The sequence below is a fragment of the Atheta coriaria genome, unplaced genomic scaffold (assembly GCF_025399875.1).
Source record: "Atheta coriaria isolate IRGN ID8LTWV9N9 unplaced genomic scaffold, Caltech_Dcor_3.1 hic_scaffold_7_pilon, whole genome shotgun sequence".
Lineage (NCBI taxonomy): Eukaryota > Metazoa > Arthropoda > Insecta > Coleoptera > Staphylinidae > Dalotia > Dalotia coriaria.
The window spans coordinates 2,419,735-2,435,747 of NW_027045449.1; the positions used below are offsets into that span (position 1 = coordinate 2,419,735).

At 32.4% G+C, this 16,013-nt stretch overlaps 3 protein-coding genes and 1 long non-coding RNA gene across 6 annotated transcripts in view; 1 reads left to right on the plus strand and 3 right to left on the minus strand.

Annotated features, from left to right (window-relative positions):
- Positions 1-7,028, plus strand: part of LOC135796054 (uncharacterized) — a 32,832-nt gene extending 25,804 nt beyond the window's left edge. The window contains exon 2 of the long non-coding RNA XR_010549223.1: positions 6,897-7,028. This is a non-coding gene — a long non-coding RNA (uncharacterized lncRNA). The remainder of the gene's footprint in view (positions 1-6,896) is intronic.
- LOC135796051 (uncharacterized) lies at positions 93-1,415 on the minus strand. The gene is made up of 3 exons (XM_065307946.1): positions 1,250-1,415; positions 710-1,093; positions 93-481 (listed from the first exon to the last, which is right to left on the minus strand). The coding sequence occupies exons 1-3, from the start codon at positions 1,320-1,322 to the stop codon at positions 177-179; spliced, it is 762 nt and encodes a 253-aa protein (XP_065164018.1). The 5' UTR covers positions 1,323-1,415; the 3' UTR covers positions 93-176.
- On the minus strand, positions 4,615-9,999 carry LOC135796047 (juvenile hormone esterase-like). The gene is made up of 9 exons (XM_065307937.1): positions 9,781-9,999; positions 7,963-8,170; positions 6,712-6,858; positions 6,480-6,645; positions 6,039-6,421; positions 5,607-5,975; positions 5,343-5,511; positions 5,091-5,223; positions 4,615-4,979 (listed from the first exon to the last, which is right to left on the minus strand). Exons 2-9 carry the CDS (start codon positions 8,167-8,169, stop codon positions 4,796-4,798), a joined length of 1,758 nt encoding a protein of 585 aa, XP_065164009.1. The 5' UTR covers position 8,170; positions 9,781-9,999; the 3' UTR covers positions 4,615-4,795.
- Positions 10,000-13,549: 3,550 nt separating this feature from the next.
- Positions 13,550-15,791, minus strand: LOC135796144 (uncharacterized). Of its 3 annotated transcripts, none has more exons than XM_065308053.1 (8): positions 15,630-15,791; positions 14,967-15,115; positions 14,788-14,905; positions 14,563-14,724; positions 14,267-14,497; positions 14,051-14,176; positions 13,819-13,988; positions 13,550-13,733 (listed from the first exon to the last, which is right to left on the minus strand). In XM_065308053.1, exons 1-7 carry the CDS (start codon positions 15,756-15,758, stop codon positions 13,899-13,901), a joined length of 1,005 nt encoding a protein of 334 aa, XP_065164125.1. In that variant the 5' UTR covers positions 15,759-15,791; the 3' UTR covers positions 13,550-13,733; positions 13,819-13,898. The 3 variants fall into 3 exon arrangements, with proteins under 3 accessions (XP_065164125.1, XP_065164126.1, XP_065164128.1); XM_065308054.1 differs by having other exon boundaries at positions 15,601-15,672; XM_065308056.1 differs by lacking the exon at positions 15,630-15,791 and adding an exon at positions 15,272-15,409.
- Positions 15,792-16,013: the final 222 nt, after the last annotated feature.

Consider the following 16,013-nt stretch of genomic DNA (forward strand, 5'->3'; position numbering starts at 1 on the left):
TTATTATTTCACAATTTCGTTGCACTGCACCGCCAGTGGTGCTGCTTCATTTTGTTTTCATCGTATTTTACGATGCAATAAACGATCAGCGATTATATGTCATAAATATCAGTTTATTTTCACTTTTTCTGTATACAAATTAACATCTTGTATTTTTTACTTTTTTTTAAACGTTTTTAACTTTTTGGAAAGAGTACATCAAGTGGGAATAAGTCATAAACATGGTTTACAATGTTTGTTGCTACTGAATTGATTGTTTCTTTGATTACTGGGCTGATTTCGTCATATAAAGAGTCTATGTTTTCATTAATGACTTTATTGGTGTTATCGGTGAGCTCAGTTTGATTGCCGAAGAGATTGTTGAATTGTATGCTTAGTTTTTTGATTGTTAGCTGTTCTATGTTGCATTGCCAGGAGAGATGGTCACGGTCTTTCTTTTTGTAGAGTTTAGAGGTCCATTTTGTTTTTACGTGAAGATCCCCTGGAAATTTTTGTTAAAATTTAGTATTTTTTGGTGTTTTTTTGAAGTTTTTTATGATTCTAACCTAATTTAAAGCTTCATTTAACCTGCTTTGGTATTACTACAACTTTTACTTAATAGAGGGCAGTGTAGGCTTTGCCAGCATAAAGAAATAATCCCCTTTTCTTTATTTATTTGATAGATATATCAGTTTTTATTTAAAAATTTAAAAATACTCAAAATACTTACTGAAATCTCCTGTATAATTTCCCACTGCATCAATATTCAGAACAAGAAACTTCCCAACAGCAGTATAATCACTAACCATTGTAATACTGGGAATAATTAAGTCGATGTTCATTGTTAAAGTATCCCCAATTGATTGTACTGTAATATCATCAACAATCGTACTTCCTAAGCCCCAGACTTTCATGTCTTTTAAATCTGCTGTTAATTTGACTGACTGCGATTGCGGGAAGTCCATGCGCACCTTTTCAACGTGCACAGGTTCTATTGGAACAATGTTCATTTCCGGTATTCCTGATTTCATCAGTGGTAGCATTTTTTTGAAGTTTTCCTTAAAGCACGCGGATAAATTCGGGTCGTTACGGAGGCAAATGTTTACCGTCGGATCTAAAGTAGTAAAAAAATATGTTTAGCAAACTTGAATTAACTATTGAGATGCGGTATAAGTGTTTATTGTCTAGTTAACGTTGTTAAAACAACGTAATTTGAAATAATCACTTAATTGTTTCTTTAAATCTCGTAAAATTTGTTGAAAAAACTTACGTATCATTTTTTTAGCAGTTATTACAACTGTTATTGTTGTTAAAAGTAATATTAAAGAAACAAATAGCTTCATTTTGAATAATTTTTGTTTACTGAATTTATAACTATTTAAATATAAAAATATTATGTAACACTTTGGTTTGCTTGGTAAAGACTGAGGAATTGGCAGGTTTTCGAGGCATTTATTGCTCTGACTGGTGTAACTGGATAATTTACTCCTTCTTTTCCTTCCTTTAGCTCTTTCGACTTCAATAATTCAAGAACGAATCACGAACCACTTTGCAAAAAAACCTGTCCCAATCTCATTAAGTCCAGCGAACAGTAAATTATTGAGATGAAACTTGCGGAGAAAAACCTTTGAACTTTAAATTTATTTTTATCATTCAAAATTGAGAATAATTTACAGGCTACCAACGAAATACATCTACTCGTATATATTTTTTTTCATTATGACGTGCAAAGTTAGTGTTTAAAATTCGACAAGGTCATGGATTGAGAGTTTGTGATACAAAAAAAAAATCATATGCGCAATTCACACGCGGTAGAAGTGAAACCAGAACACTGCACTTTGAGAGAATCAGACGAAAATAGTATCAGGAGTGAGATAATTATAGGGTTTATTTATTAAAATATTGGAATGAAGTGTAAAAGCTATTTAATATTTTTCTGTCGATATTCACGACACTTATCGGCATTAGTTTTTGGCATACTTGAAGATCGTTATTATAGTACTAGCGGACCCAACAGACTTCGTTCTGTCTCTTTTAGTTTACGAGATATTCGCAATTGCAAAAAAATGGACAAAAATTGATAAATGTCACTATAATATAATTATTTTATATTTTTATCTGATAGAGAATTTTCCAATCTTTCAGAATCAGCAATTTGTTGGTTGCTATCGCGTTTAGTTTAAGAGATATTAATTATTGAAAATCGTCGAAAAAAAGTATCAAGCACCCCCCCTTGGCAATTTTTTCTTAAGAATTAAAATTTCATCTCTCGGATTTACGTTTTAACCATCCTATCTGATAGAGAATAGTTCGTAGATTAAGACGCTGCGATCGGATCTTAATTATCTCTTTTAGTTTACGAGATATACGCGATTGAAACAAATGGCCAAAAGTTGAAAAATGTCACTTTTTAGCACTTTTAGTCACGTTTTTCACCCTTTTATTGTAGGAAATATAGTTATTTTATATTTTTATCTGAAAGAGAATTTTCCAATCTTTCAGAATCAGCAATTTGTTGGTTGCTATCGCTTTTAGTTTAAGAGATATTAATTATTGAAAATCGTCGAAAAAAAGTATCAAGCACCCCCCCTTGGCAATTTTTTCTTAAGAATTAAAATTTCATCTCTCGGATTTACGTTTTAACCATCCTATCTGATAGAGAATAGTTCGTAGATTAAGACGCTGCGATCGGATCTTAATTATCTCTTTTAGTTTACGAGATATACGCGATTGAAACAAATGGCCAAAAGTTGAAAAATGTCACTTTTTAGCACTTTTAGTCACGTTTTTCACCCTTTTATTGTACAAAATATAGTTATTTTATATTTTTATCTGAAAGAGAATTTTCCAATCTTTCAGAATCAGCAATTTGTTGGTTGCTATCGCGTTTAGTTTAAGAGATATTAATTATTGAAAATCGTCGAAAAAAAGTATCAAGCACCCCCCCTTGGCAATTTTTTCTTAAGAATTAAAATTTCATCTCTCGGATTTACGTTTTAACCATCCTATCTGATAGAGAATAGTTCGTAGATTAAGACGCTGCGATCGGATCTTAATTAGGTATCTCTTTTAGTTTACGAGATATACGCGATTGAAACAAATGGCCAAAAGTTGAAAAATGTCACTTTTTAGCACTTTTAGTCACGTTTTTCACCCTTTTATTGTACAAAATATAGTTATTTTATATTTTTATCTGAAAGAGAATTTTCCAATCTTTCAGAATCAGCAATTTGTTGGTTGCTATCGCGTTTAGTTTAAGAGATATTAATTATTGAAAATCGTCGAAAAAAAGTATCAAGCACCCCCCCTTGGCAATTTTTTCTTAAGAATTAAAATTTCATCTCTCGGATTTACGTTTTAACTATCCTATCTGATAGAGAATAGTTCGTAGATTAAGACGCTGCGATCGGATCTTAATTATCTCTTTTAGTTTACGAGATATACGCGATTGAAAAAAATGGCCAAAAATTGAAAAATGTCACTTTTTAGCACTTTTAGTCACGTTTTTCAACCTTTTATTGTAGGAAATATAGTTATTTTATATTTTTATCTGAAAGAGAATTTTCCAATCTTTCAGAATCAGCAATTTGTTGGTTGCTATCGCTTTTAGTTTAAGAGATATTAATTATTGAAAATCGTCGAAAAAAAGTATCAAGCACCCCCCCTTGGCAATTTTTTCTTAAGAATTAAAATTTCATCTCTCGGATTTACGTTTTAACTATCCTATCTGATAGAGAATAGTTCGTAGATTAAGACGCTGCGATCGGATCTTAATTATCTCTTTTAGTTTACGAGATATACGCGATTGAAAAAAATGGCAAAAAATTGAAAAATGTCACTTTTTAGCACTTTTAGTCACGTTTTTCACCCTTTTATTGTAGGAAATATAGTTATTTTATATTTTTATCTGAAAGAGAATTTTCCAATCTTTCAGAATCAGCAATTTGTTGGTTGCTATCGCTTTTAGTTTAAGAGATATTAATTATTGAAAATTGTCGAAAAAAAGTATCAAGCACCCCCCCTTGGCAATTTTTTCTTAAGAATTAAAATTTCATCTCTCGGATCTACGTTTTAACTATCCTATCTGATAGAGAATAGTTCGTAGATTAAGACGCTGCAATCGGATCTTAATTATCTCTTTTAGTTTACGAGATATTCGCGATTGAATAAAATGGTCAAAAATTGAAAAATGTCACTTTTTAGCACTTTTTGTCGCATTTTGCGATCTTTTACTCTGTGAAATTAAATAATTTGGAACTCTTAACTAATAGGGAATTTTCCAATCGTTCATAATCTGCTATTTGTTGGATTCTAGCGCTTTTAGTTTAGAAGATATTTTCTATTCATTATCATTGAAAAAAATTATCAGTGATCAAAAAATTAAATTAATGTTGATAGTTTTGCGTAGTATATGACGACATTTAATCTTGACCACAAATTTGCGCAACTTAATCAGTAGGATTCATTACCTGGCCAAAAAATATAATTAAAACCATTAAATTCATAGTCCGTGCGCAATTTAATTGCAAATTAATTTTTTTACACGCAGAAACCAAATCAGTAGTTTGTTCATAAATTTTGAGGTGACAATCAACTAAAGTTGTTGATTTTGGTTTAATTCCAAGAAATATTACATTTTTTTAGCCAAAATTTTATTATTTAATTAATAAGCGTACATATATCATGAACAGAACGATTAAACTAAGTTTTTTAATCATTTAACTGCAACTAAGCATTAATTAAGTAATTGGTAATGTAATTAAGTAGAAAAAAAGGTTAAGTGTATAAAAGTACACATAGTACTAATTAGTAATTGTCATTGTATGCCAGGCACATTTTGAAAGACACCCGAATTAGTCCAGAACTCCATCCGACTGCGACGATAATCATTTCGCAGGACTAAATTATCAGGGCCTCTGATATCCAGATAATGCAAATCTTTATTTGTTGCTTGGGGGTCACAAATGTTTGGTAATGGCTGCCACTGTTGATGTGGTTTTCTAAACATAAAAACATACAAAAAAATAAATAAAAAATTACAATAAATAAATCGATCAAATTAAATGATTAATTAATTAATGATTATTTTATGGTTTTATGACGTTACTAACCCGGTAATGGCAAAATTGGTCCATAAAGTAATCATAATCTTGCTCAGTTGTAATTCGGTTGGCGTCATCTTGTATTCCGGGAATAATTCCGGCGAATTAAATAAGTACAGAAGTTCGTCACAGTGTGAAACACCTAAATAAATAAAAAAATAATTAAAAACAATAAAAATATTAATAACGTTAATTAACGTTAGTAACGTTAAAACGAGACTGCACTGTGCTTTAAATCTGAGTGTTGTTAAAAATTCTTACCGAAATTATAATCTAACGTGTCTTCTGTGTCACGAACAAATACTGAATTGGCAAAACTGACACTTCCGGTGAAATTAAAATTGTAAAACCAAATATTGTTGTGGTTTTGCATCGAATGCAACAGAGCAGCTTGATAAATACCGTAACTAAACCATCTATCACCATACATCTATAAATTTGAATTATTTGAGGTTAAATTCAACAACAAAAAGTTTAACACTGAAATTTTTGAGGTTAAATTCAATTTTTTTACTTTATACTTACATTTGTAAATCCCTCGATGCTATGTTCATCCTCAAAGTCAAAGATTTCCGAATTCAAATAAAATTGTTTCATTTTCATCCAAAATGCTTGAATTTGATCCGGTAGCACACTGGCATCCAACAACATATCTTTCAAACCCAATTCGTCAAACCGTGCGGTGTATTCTTCACGAATGTTTTTGGAAATGAAATTAGGACCTGCTTTGAGCGCACCTTCATTTTCAACTGTGCCTAGAATCCATGGTACCTTTTGAAAATCGCCACTCATGATAATTTCAGCGGGATCACGTTCCAAGAACGGTTCCGGGTTCTTTTCGGTACGGGTTTCGGTTACGTATGTGTAGATAACCAATGGATCACGATAAAAATGCTAAAAATTATGCTTTAAAAATTACTTTTTCTATTTTGAGGAGTTTTGAGTTTAAAAACTTACTTTTAAATGAATATCTGAGTTTAATAATACTTTAGCGTCGATTTCACGCATGCATTGCACCAAGGATGTTGTATTTGAAGGATCACATCCTAGAATTTGTCCTGTTGCTGGATAGATTAATTTTTGAAGCATGTTTAGTGGTTTTGCCCAGAGGCACATCGCAGTTCCACTTTCACTGATCACTCGCTGGAAAAGTCCTTTTCCTGATGGACTTAACATTAAGTGATGTGTTGCTCCTGCGCCTGCGCTTTGGCCAAAAATGGTAACTTGGTTTTTATCGCCTCCAAAGTGTTCGATGTTAGCTTGTACCCATTTTAATGCGAGGACTTGATCTTTTGCTGCGTAATTACCAGGGGAATCATCGTTTAAAGTACTGAAGAATCCTAAAAATTAATTTAAAAAAATTAAAAATTAATTTTTGATATAATTTTGTTATTTTACCGAAAATTCCTAATCGGTAATTAAAAGAAACCATAAGCACTTGTCTATCCATGAAAAATTCAGGTCCTGAACGTTCTGGTTGTGATGTCCCCGCAAAATTTCCTCCATAATGAATAAAAACCATAACCGGAAGTAATTTGTCTTTCTTTTTACTTTCCAAAGCAGTCTAAAGGCAAAAAAAATCAAAATTTAAACGTTTTTAACTAAATTTATAAAAAAATCAAATATTTACTTTTGGTGTGAATACATTTATAAACAAACAGTCCTCGACGCCTTCAACTTCCGGTTTGGTGTATGACAGATAATCTTTCTGTATACATTTCGGTACTTTTTGGGTGGCATCATAAACACCCGTCCAACCCTCGGCAGGCTCCGGTGACTATAATAAAATATCCCAAAATAAAATATTTATTTAAGGCATGTAATTAAACGAACTTTATTTTTTCGATTTTTAACTTGTCAATTCATTAAATGCACTTATAATTAATGTTTGCACTTAAAAATACAGAACTGAACTTAAAAATAAATATTTGCACTTTGAAAAATGAATTCCACTTGAATAAAATGCTTTCCACTATGAAATTAATACTTTGCACTTATAAAACTTGTAGTATTAAGTACGTGCCGTACTCTTAGCCGGCCCCTTCTATCACACCCCCACCGCCTCTCAAATAATACCAAACAAGGTAGCCTACCTAACCACCACCCCCAACCCCCAACCGCCAACCACCTCCTCCCCCCAACCCCCAACCACCCCACAAATAATACCAAACAAGGGAGCCTACCTAACCACCACCCCCAACCCCCCGACCGCCCCACAAATAATACCAAACAAGGTAGCTTACCTTACCACCACTCCCCAACTCCCCGACCACCCCCTCACCACTACCCCCGACTGCCCCACAAATAATACCAAACAAGGGAGCCTACCTAACCACCACCCCCGACCCCCACAAATAATACCAAACAAGGTAGCCTACCTAACCACCACCCCCAACCCCCCGACCGCCCCACAAATAATACCAAACAAGGTAGCTTACCTTACCACCACTCCCCAACTCCCCGACCACCCCCTCACCACTACCCCCGACTGCCCCACAAATAATACCAAACAAGGTAGCCTACCTAACCACCACCCCCAACCCCCGACCACCCCAACCCCCCGACCGCCCCACAAATAATACCAAACAAGGTACCCTACCTAACCACCACAAATTATAAAGTTTCAATTTAAAAAGTTGATTTAAAGCAAATTTAAGCTTAAACCTGAATATATATGTGCATTGTATTAAAATATAAGTTATACAATCTATAGTGCATAATATGAATTTCTTAGTGCAAAGTATGAAAACTTAAGTGCGGCTGTTCAAGTGGATTGTATTTTAACTAAAGTGCATTTAATATATCCCCTTTATTTAATATAAATATTATCGTAAACTATAGGCAACCAAACATACACCAAACATAATAATAAACGCGCAACCTTAAATCGCAGATCGCCCACAGGTGGTTTCGCAAACGGGATTTTCGTGAAACTAGCAAACTGCTTTCCAGCTCTTGACATCTTATACTGTCCACGTAATGTTCCTTGATCGATTGTAACCTGTGGATTTGTTTCAGTGTCCGCCATTGTGACGAAAACCAAACAAATCGCGAGGAATAGCATGACAGGTATGCATTTATGAATCATTCTGGAATATAAACGTTATAGTTTTTAAAACTGTGGACGAAAACAAGTTTTGTATGTGATTTATATTTTGACATGATTATTTTAATGTGCGGCAATTAAATATTCGTTAAATTGACGCGCTAATTATGTGAAATTTAAATTCCAAGCGCGGCACGTGTTATTACTTGATTGTGCGGATTAGGTTCCGAGTGTAATGGACACCGAAATCTTGTTTACGTGAGAATTTCATCAAAATCATGCGTGGATACAACATGAGTGGATTTACGTGTGGCAAACAAAACAATAAAATAAAATTTTTAATTTTTTGATTAAAATTTTAGGTTTTTTCGCTCCCTAGGAACAAAAATTCAAATTCTTTTATATTTTATACTTAATTAAGTACCAAAAAGTTATGTAAGTATGAAATTTTTTAATTTGTGTAATTTTTTCATCTTGATACTCGAAAAAATCATTGACCTTTATCAAATTAAATGTCAAAGCTGTTAAAAGCGGTAATTACAAATCACGCTGCATCGCTACACATCTCCAATTATGTATTTTTATCAAATCTCGTGCGTGAAAAGGCCAAAACGCACGGAAAAAAGTTTGCGGGTGCAAAGGTCAACACTTTCGTTCGTTATTATATTAATGGCTGCTGACGGCGCCGGCGTTGCGCGCATTTTGCATTCGACACACATACAGAAATAGACACATTATTATCTGACACGGTTTTCAAGTGCACGCTCCGTATCACTGCACATGATTATGATTACACATAAATAAATACATAAATAAATCAAGTCAAGAAATTGTAATTAAAAAGAAGAAAAAGTTGGATTTACGCACGAAAATCAATTTTGTTTGTGCAATTTACGATGTATCAATTTAAAATTCTATTGATTGGTGTGATTTATTGACATAGAATAACTCATCAAATTTGGCTGAAATGTACTCAATAATTTATTTATCAGCTATTATCTGCAATGAATTAAATATAAAAATAGCTTATTTGCATTTTATAGATAAAATTTTTGAAATTGTTTAGTAATTATTCAATTACGCAAAAACTAATTTACGGAAAATTATTATTTTTACATTAATAGATTACCAGTTAAATTCTACATTTACCTATGTTAAAATTATATTAATAGCATTATTGCACAAAAAGTTATAAACAAATAAAATTATATTTATGTGTAAATTTTTATTTTCATCATAAATTGTCTGATAACTTTTGATAAAACACTGATAATATCAAAATTTTTACCTTGATAGATTCAGAATTTAATACTCCATAGATTAGCGAAACAATTGTTGTTATAAGTTTATTAGTTTTCGAGTAATTAATTAATAACTATAACTTTTCATTTGTAACACCAACACAGTCACCGCAAGTTAGCAAAGTCTAAAATTATATAATAAACTAATGTAAATGATAATTACAGAGTAAATAATTCTAAAGTCAACTAAACACTAAACGTGTTAATGATTCTGCTAAACGCTACACGTGTTTCTATTCAAAATTATTCACACAACAACTTTTTGTACTTATTCTTAACTTTTATAACTTGTTTAACTACCAAATAATTCAACAACGAACTAAAAATAAGTAATTATGTGTTGGGCACTTACTTGATGTTATTTTATTTTATTTTAACGTTGGATTAAAATTCACATTTGCGCACAATTTGATTTTTAAACACGAAATCCACGAATTTTGATGGTAATATTTTATTCAGTTGTGTTGCACACATTTGCTGCACACTTTTTTTGGTGTACTCGTATATTGAAATCGGCAGGAGGTAATTCGCGTGTACGATCGCGGGCAAACTGCACAACTGAACCAAACCGAACAATCTCACACCCAGCGAATTTATACTGGTGGCGTGAATGACGAAATGATGCGAATCCGCGCGGAATCTGCGTTTGTTCGCATGGATTTTCACGCGATTTTGCATTTTCTTCCTCGTGGCGGGTACCTATTAGTTGTAATTCTTGATAACCGCATTCTATTTTGTTTTTGAAGCGAGTGTTTTGAAAATCTTTACAATGCAATATAGGTTTCATACAAACTAGATTTGTGCACACGTTTTTTTTTTTTAAATTTTGGCTAATTGTCTAAATAATGTGGGTGATTATTACTCTGAATGATGTTTTGGAAGTATTACAAGTAAAATCTTTCCCGATTTGTTGGAAAATTTTTGATAAATTTATAATACAAGTTTGCCTTTAAATCTACATATTAATTTATTCGTGATAAAGTCACCTAAAGCTCACTGTGCGGTGAGTAATACATAATTTAATTTCTTGTAATTATGTAACCTTTGAACTATTGTTGTAGTTATGCAACCCAACATCCCTACAAATTGCACTGCAAATATCTATAACTTAAGCACGATTGGTCAACTAATTTGTTGAGAGAGATTTAGAAAGAATTAAGGATTAAGGATTAATATATTCTTATTGTTTTGTGCTTTGATGTGGGTGGGTGGGACACATCGCCGCGAATTCGCGTTGTTTGTATAATTATTCGTAAATTTATTCATGCGGGTTGCGTTTTCCTTCTCATAACAATTTTTCTTCCTATCAGCATGCACGCGCCAATAATAAAAATGTGTCATAATTCGTAGAAATGTGCGCTCTATTTCCTAAATAATATTTGCTGATGAAATCACAGAATAAACAAGTATTGTTGGCGTTCGAGACGGTTGTCTGAAAAATCTATACAACGCAATATATTTTTCATGCAAACTAGACTTGTGCATTCTATGAGTTTGGCGACTGTCTGAAAAGCCGAATATTTTGTTTGGAAAAGACCGACATTTTGACTGAATATTTAATGTAGACGATTATTATTCTGAACAATGTTTGAAAATCATTGCAGGTAAAATCTTTTTCGATTAATCGGTAAATATTTGATAATTTTTTAATACAATCTAATTCTATGAAAAATCACATTGAAATATGCAGTGTTTTTTTCATGGGTAAATATATCTTAATGTTTTGTTTTTTTGATTAAAATTGCACAAATTCAATTATTAACCAATTTTTATACAATTACTAGCTGTTGCCCGCGACTTCGTTCCGGCAGTGTTTAATAAAAATGTAATTCGTTTTTACTCTCTTGTTCTAGACATACTCGTAGCAAGAGTCAATTCTATCAATAAGATTAGCAATTTTAATTTAAAGAAATTAATTATATAAAGTTTTGTCAATAATGCACTTCAGCGCGCCATCTCGAATTCAACTATTTAACTATAACTATGATTGAATCTCAATGTCAAATCTTATTCTATAGAAAAGAGCTGTTTTGAGGATTTTCCCGGCAGTTATTCGAATTTTTCTCACCTTTTAAACCCTCCCTAGACCTCCACGAATAATTCAAGACCAAGATAAGATAAATCCGTTCAGCCGTTCTCGAGTTTTAGCGAGACTAACGAACAGCAATTCATTTATATATATATATATATAGATGACACGAAGCGCTCCGAAACCTAAATTAAAATATGGTTGCCTTGTGAAATCTGCATGTAATTAATCAACAGCCCCGGAAGAAATGTTCTTTTCTCAAGTTCAGATTAAACTGCTAGTAGTGTTACTACTTCTTCTAGTTTCCTAAATTGTTACAAAAAAAATGTCAAACACTGAGACGACCAGAACTGGTTTAGTTTAATTTTAATCACCACGAAATTGGCTTGCGGTGTTCTTGTACTTGGTCCTTGTGCTGTGCTCGGTAAACTTTCAAAAGACAACATGACTCGTTTTTCCATGGTCGCCGAATCAAGCAATGAATGAGGGTCGTGGTCATATACATATTATACTCGCTCGTGTCACTTTTTACTTTTATGTAACACGCGCGAATTTTTGGATGTTGCGTAATTTAAATTATGCAAGATGCAATGCAGAACAAGAAAACCACATGAATCATTATGCAAATGTATAACAAAAGCCATGTTATTATTTATAATTATTATTTTATTTTGTGGACTAAAATGATTAATAATGTGGTATGTGAATTGAAAATTCCTTAACTTATTTGGAATTCATTAATTTCTTTTAAATGTATGACATTTGTGGTATTTTTAGCTGCTAATAGTTGTTTGGTTGTTTTTTTGTTTGTTTATGCACATCACCGATATAAATAATGGTTGTTAATTTTCGTCTAGACTAGACCAGAGCAACAACTCGATCACTCACTCGACTTGCAGCCGCGTGTGCACTTAATTGTTTTGTTCAACATAACATCGTTTGGCGTATTATATAAGAGGTCATTCAAATATTATGTAAACAAATTCATTTTTTAGTGCTGCATTTAAATATTTCGCATTGAAGAAGAAACGCAATAGCATTCATTAGAGCAATTGTTACAAAGTGTTTACTTAAATATCAAATCTCGAGAAATTTATTGATTCTATTATTTCTGGTTATAAACTCAATTAATAGTAAAAATGCTGGTAAATATTTCCTGAAGTATAAATATGAATTCCGCGTCGCTCAGTTGTATTCACTTGTGTTATATTTAAATGATTTTGTTGTAACGCAACGTGCACTTCAACAAATTAACTGAAAAATCGTGCTTAAGTTATAGAAATTTGCATTGCAGTTTGTAGGGATGTTGGGATCATAATTACAACAATATTTCAAATATTACCATCGATGTCATGTCTCTAAAAATATTCTAGATAATACTTGATAAAAATTAAAATATTGCTCATCGTTACACATTAATATAAAGATTTTACGATATCCCTATCTATCTACCTAGCAACAGTTTTATTATAACATAAGAAGACCTCTATCTTAAAATTTTGAGAATAAATGCAATTGGGGTTAACCAATTAACTACAAGTGTTAAACTGTGTGCTTAAAACTCTCAGAAATCCAATGCTATTTCCGGAATCAATAAATGATGCTATTTTAAAATTTAAGTAGACACTTGATTATATTATTTCGGCGCGTGGAGGATGTTCCTATTACTGACGCGCAAAATGTGTAGCTATCGGCAGTTTGAATTGATTGGAATGTGACGAGATTTGCGAGAATTCATCTCATGAGTACTCAGAAGTCAAAAAACAAATAAAGCGATAAAAATTGCATTATTGTAATTAAATTTCTCTTAAAATGTTGATGAAAATTAGAGATATATGAAGTGGGGGCATATTTGGGAACGATTTCTTAGTAAATCACGGCAAATATTATCGTGTGGTGTTACAATTTATGTTTAATATGCCTTTTTTTGTTTTAGTGACATTTTTCAGTGACATGTTGCTTATTACTCTAAGTTTTTAACACTTCTTCGTAACTGTGTACTGCAAGATCAAATTAAAAATAAATGGTAACATCACACGTTATAAAATGTAAATAAAAAAATAAATATTTTCTACTTCCATCATTAAAATGCTAGTTTTTCCACGGTGATTATATTAACTTAATTAAAGAGAGAAAAATAATACAAAGTAATATTTATGCCATAGTTTATGACTTAATAATATTATATTATAATAAAAAATTATGCCGCGATTTGCTTTTTCCACTCTGCGATTTCAACGTGTTCCCAGTTGCGATTGGTCAATGGATCAAAATATCTAAAAAATCATCAATCAAATATAATTTAAATTTCAAAATTAATATATAATAGATAATATTGGCCGTAAATATTAAATATCTTACACTTTCTTAATATCTGCTTGAACCTGTTTTTCTTTCGGTGTTAAACCATCTAGAAGGACATTTAAAGTAGACGTCAATAATTACGGAGTATTCATTCCGTTGAGAACAACATCTCCGTAATTTTCAAATGAAAATGCCAATGCTAATTTAGCAATATCAACGTCATTTTTCTAAAATTAATGAAATAGTCAACAAAAAAATGATTCATATTAATATTAGATTATTTTTTTACCTGGCAATATTCAATAGCTCCTTTAGCAGCAGCTCTGATTTCTGCATCAGCTGGATGCCAACTCTGTGGACCATTATTAGTGAATAATCCCATCGCCAACACAGCGCCATTCAAAATGCCCAAATTCTAAACAAAACAAAACAAAAAAGAGAATAAAATTTGTGTTTTATTTTTGATAAATTGAGGTTATATTCTAACCAAAAATTGAAATCTAACCTTAAAATTATCTTTATACTGAACATATGCTTGTTCATGAAGTGTCATTCGACCATAATTTAAAACCGTGTCGATTTCACCACATTTCCCAACAAATTCCGCTAATTTTGATAAAGTATATCCTGTAACACCAATAAACCTAGCTTTTCCTTGACGTTTGAATTCCATAAGCACCGGCCATGTTTCTTTGAGGAGGTAATCAATAGATGGGGCAAAATCCATATCATGAATCTTAAATAATTTAATAGAATTAAATAATATACCAATAATAATTACAATTTCATTTGTGTATTTACTTGTAAAACGTCGACGTAATCAAGTTTTAATCGTTTTAAACTCTCCTCGAAGCTTTGACGAGTTTTCTCTGCTGAGAAATCAAACATTTTCTTTGGATCCCTTTCATAACGACAGACTTTCGTTGCGATGTAGTATGCTTCACGTGGAACACCTTCTAGAGCCTGTGTATAAATAAAAAATGTATAAAGGGTTGCCTACTGTATAACTATTTAGACTTATATTACTTTGCCAATAGTTGTTTCTGAAACACCTTGTCCATACCATGGTGCCGTGTCAATATAATTAATGCCTGATTTTAGTGCTAATAAAAGCGTGTTTTTGGACTCTTCAAACGTGAAAGCACTGTATAAATAAGAAATTATGGTTTAAAAATTAGAATTTTACATTTTTTGTGATTATGTACCCAAAAAGATCCGAAAACACAGCACCACCCATACCCAAGCGAGAAACAGTCATTCCTGTTTGACCAAAAGTCTTATATTTCATTTTTTTAACGGCTTCTTCATCGTGGAATCCTTTTACAAACGTAGGTGGCAACATTTTGGCAAAAAACTGAAAATTTACATTGTTTTTTAATGTTTTTCTGTTCAATTTTCTAATTTAAACAGTGAAATAGCATTTCATTGCTTTAATAATAACAAAATTATGATTTTTTTCTTATTTTTTCGTTTTAGTCAATAAATGTCTTTAAAATAACGCTATACTTACAACTATGAAGCAGTTATAGAAACACTAAACAGCACTCAACGTTTATTAGCAAACAACTGCTCACTATTTGCGCTTAACTCGTATTTAAATACAAACTAATCAAGCTAATCTATTAATGGGCGTTTCGCATTTCATGAAGCTCATATCCGCGGTGTCAGCGATTGCTTCGTGCACCGATAGGGTCAGGGCTAGTGAGGAAGTGAGACACTTTAATGTTGATGCTAATGGAAAATGCCTAGAGTTATATTAGAGTACTCTTTATTAACAAGCAAGTCATGCAATCCACAACATTCCAAAAATACATTTTGATATTATTACATAATACATACGGTAATATTGTGCAATGTTATGTACTCACGGTCAAAGATCTGTCTGCGCCGTGACATTCCTGAAATAGATTTTTGCAATTGCAGTGTGCTTTAGCAAACACGCTCAGCGATGTAATATTATGAAGTTTAAAATAGTTTAAAAGGCTTAAATGCACCATTGTCGGGAGTCAAAACTAAAGTTACGTGGTTTTTCTATCATACCTCTTGGCAAATGCGGAAAATGGGGTGGGGGAAGGAGCCCGTGTCCGGGGAGCACGTGCGTGCAGCAGATCAACCAATGATTGCGCAGCGCGCCTACCCCCACCACTTTTTGCGGGTCGCCCACAGGTATAAAAGGACAGCGCGCACTGTGTTTTGCGCTCAGTCATGCCTGAGTCGTCCAGCAGTCCAGTAACCAGTCGCAGTTCTCTAGG

Excerpts from the sequence above, each read along its gene's own strand:
- LOC135796051 (XM_065307946.1), bottom strand. The coding sequence starts at position 1,322 with ATGAAGCTATTTGTTTCTTTAATATTACTTTTAACAACAATAACAGTT. Across the intron at positions 1,094-1,249 it reads AACTGCTAAAAAAATGATAC|ATCCGACGGTAAACATTTGC; the intron begins GTAAGTTTTTTC and ends TTACTACTTTAG. Across the intron at positions 482-709 it reads AAATTATACAGGAGATTTCA|GGGATCTTCACGTAAAAACA; the intron begins GTAAGTATTTTG and ends AAAAATTTCCAG.
- LOC135796047 (XM_065307937.1), bottom strand. The coding sequence starts at position 8,169 with ATGATTCATAAATGCATACCTGTCATGCTATTCCTCGCGATTTGTTTG. Across the intron at positions 6,859-7,962 it reads TGGGCGATCTGCGATTTAAG|TCACCGGAGCCTGCCGAGGG; the intron begins GTTGCGCGTTTA and ends ATTTTATTATAG. Across the intron at positions 6,422-6,479 it reads TTACCGATTAGGAATTTTCG|GATTCTTCAGTACTTTAAAC; the intron begins GTAAAATAACAA and ends ATTAATTTTTAG.
- LOC135796144 (XM_065308053.1), bottom strand. The coding sequence starts at position 15,758 with ATGGTGCATTTAAGCCTTTTAAACTATTTTAAACTTCATAATATTACA. Across the intron at positions 14,725-14,787 it reads CAGAAACAACTATTGGCAAA|GCTCTAGAAGGTGTTCCACG; the intron begins GTAATATAAGTC and ends ATTTATACACAG. Across the intron at positions 14,498-14,562 it reads ATTACGTCGACGTTTTACAA|ATTCATGATATGGATTTTGC; the intron begins GTAAATACACAA and ends AAATTATTTAAG.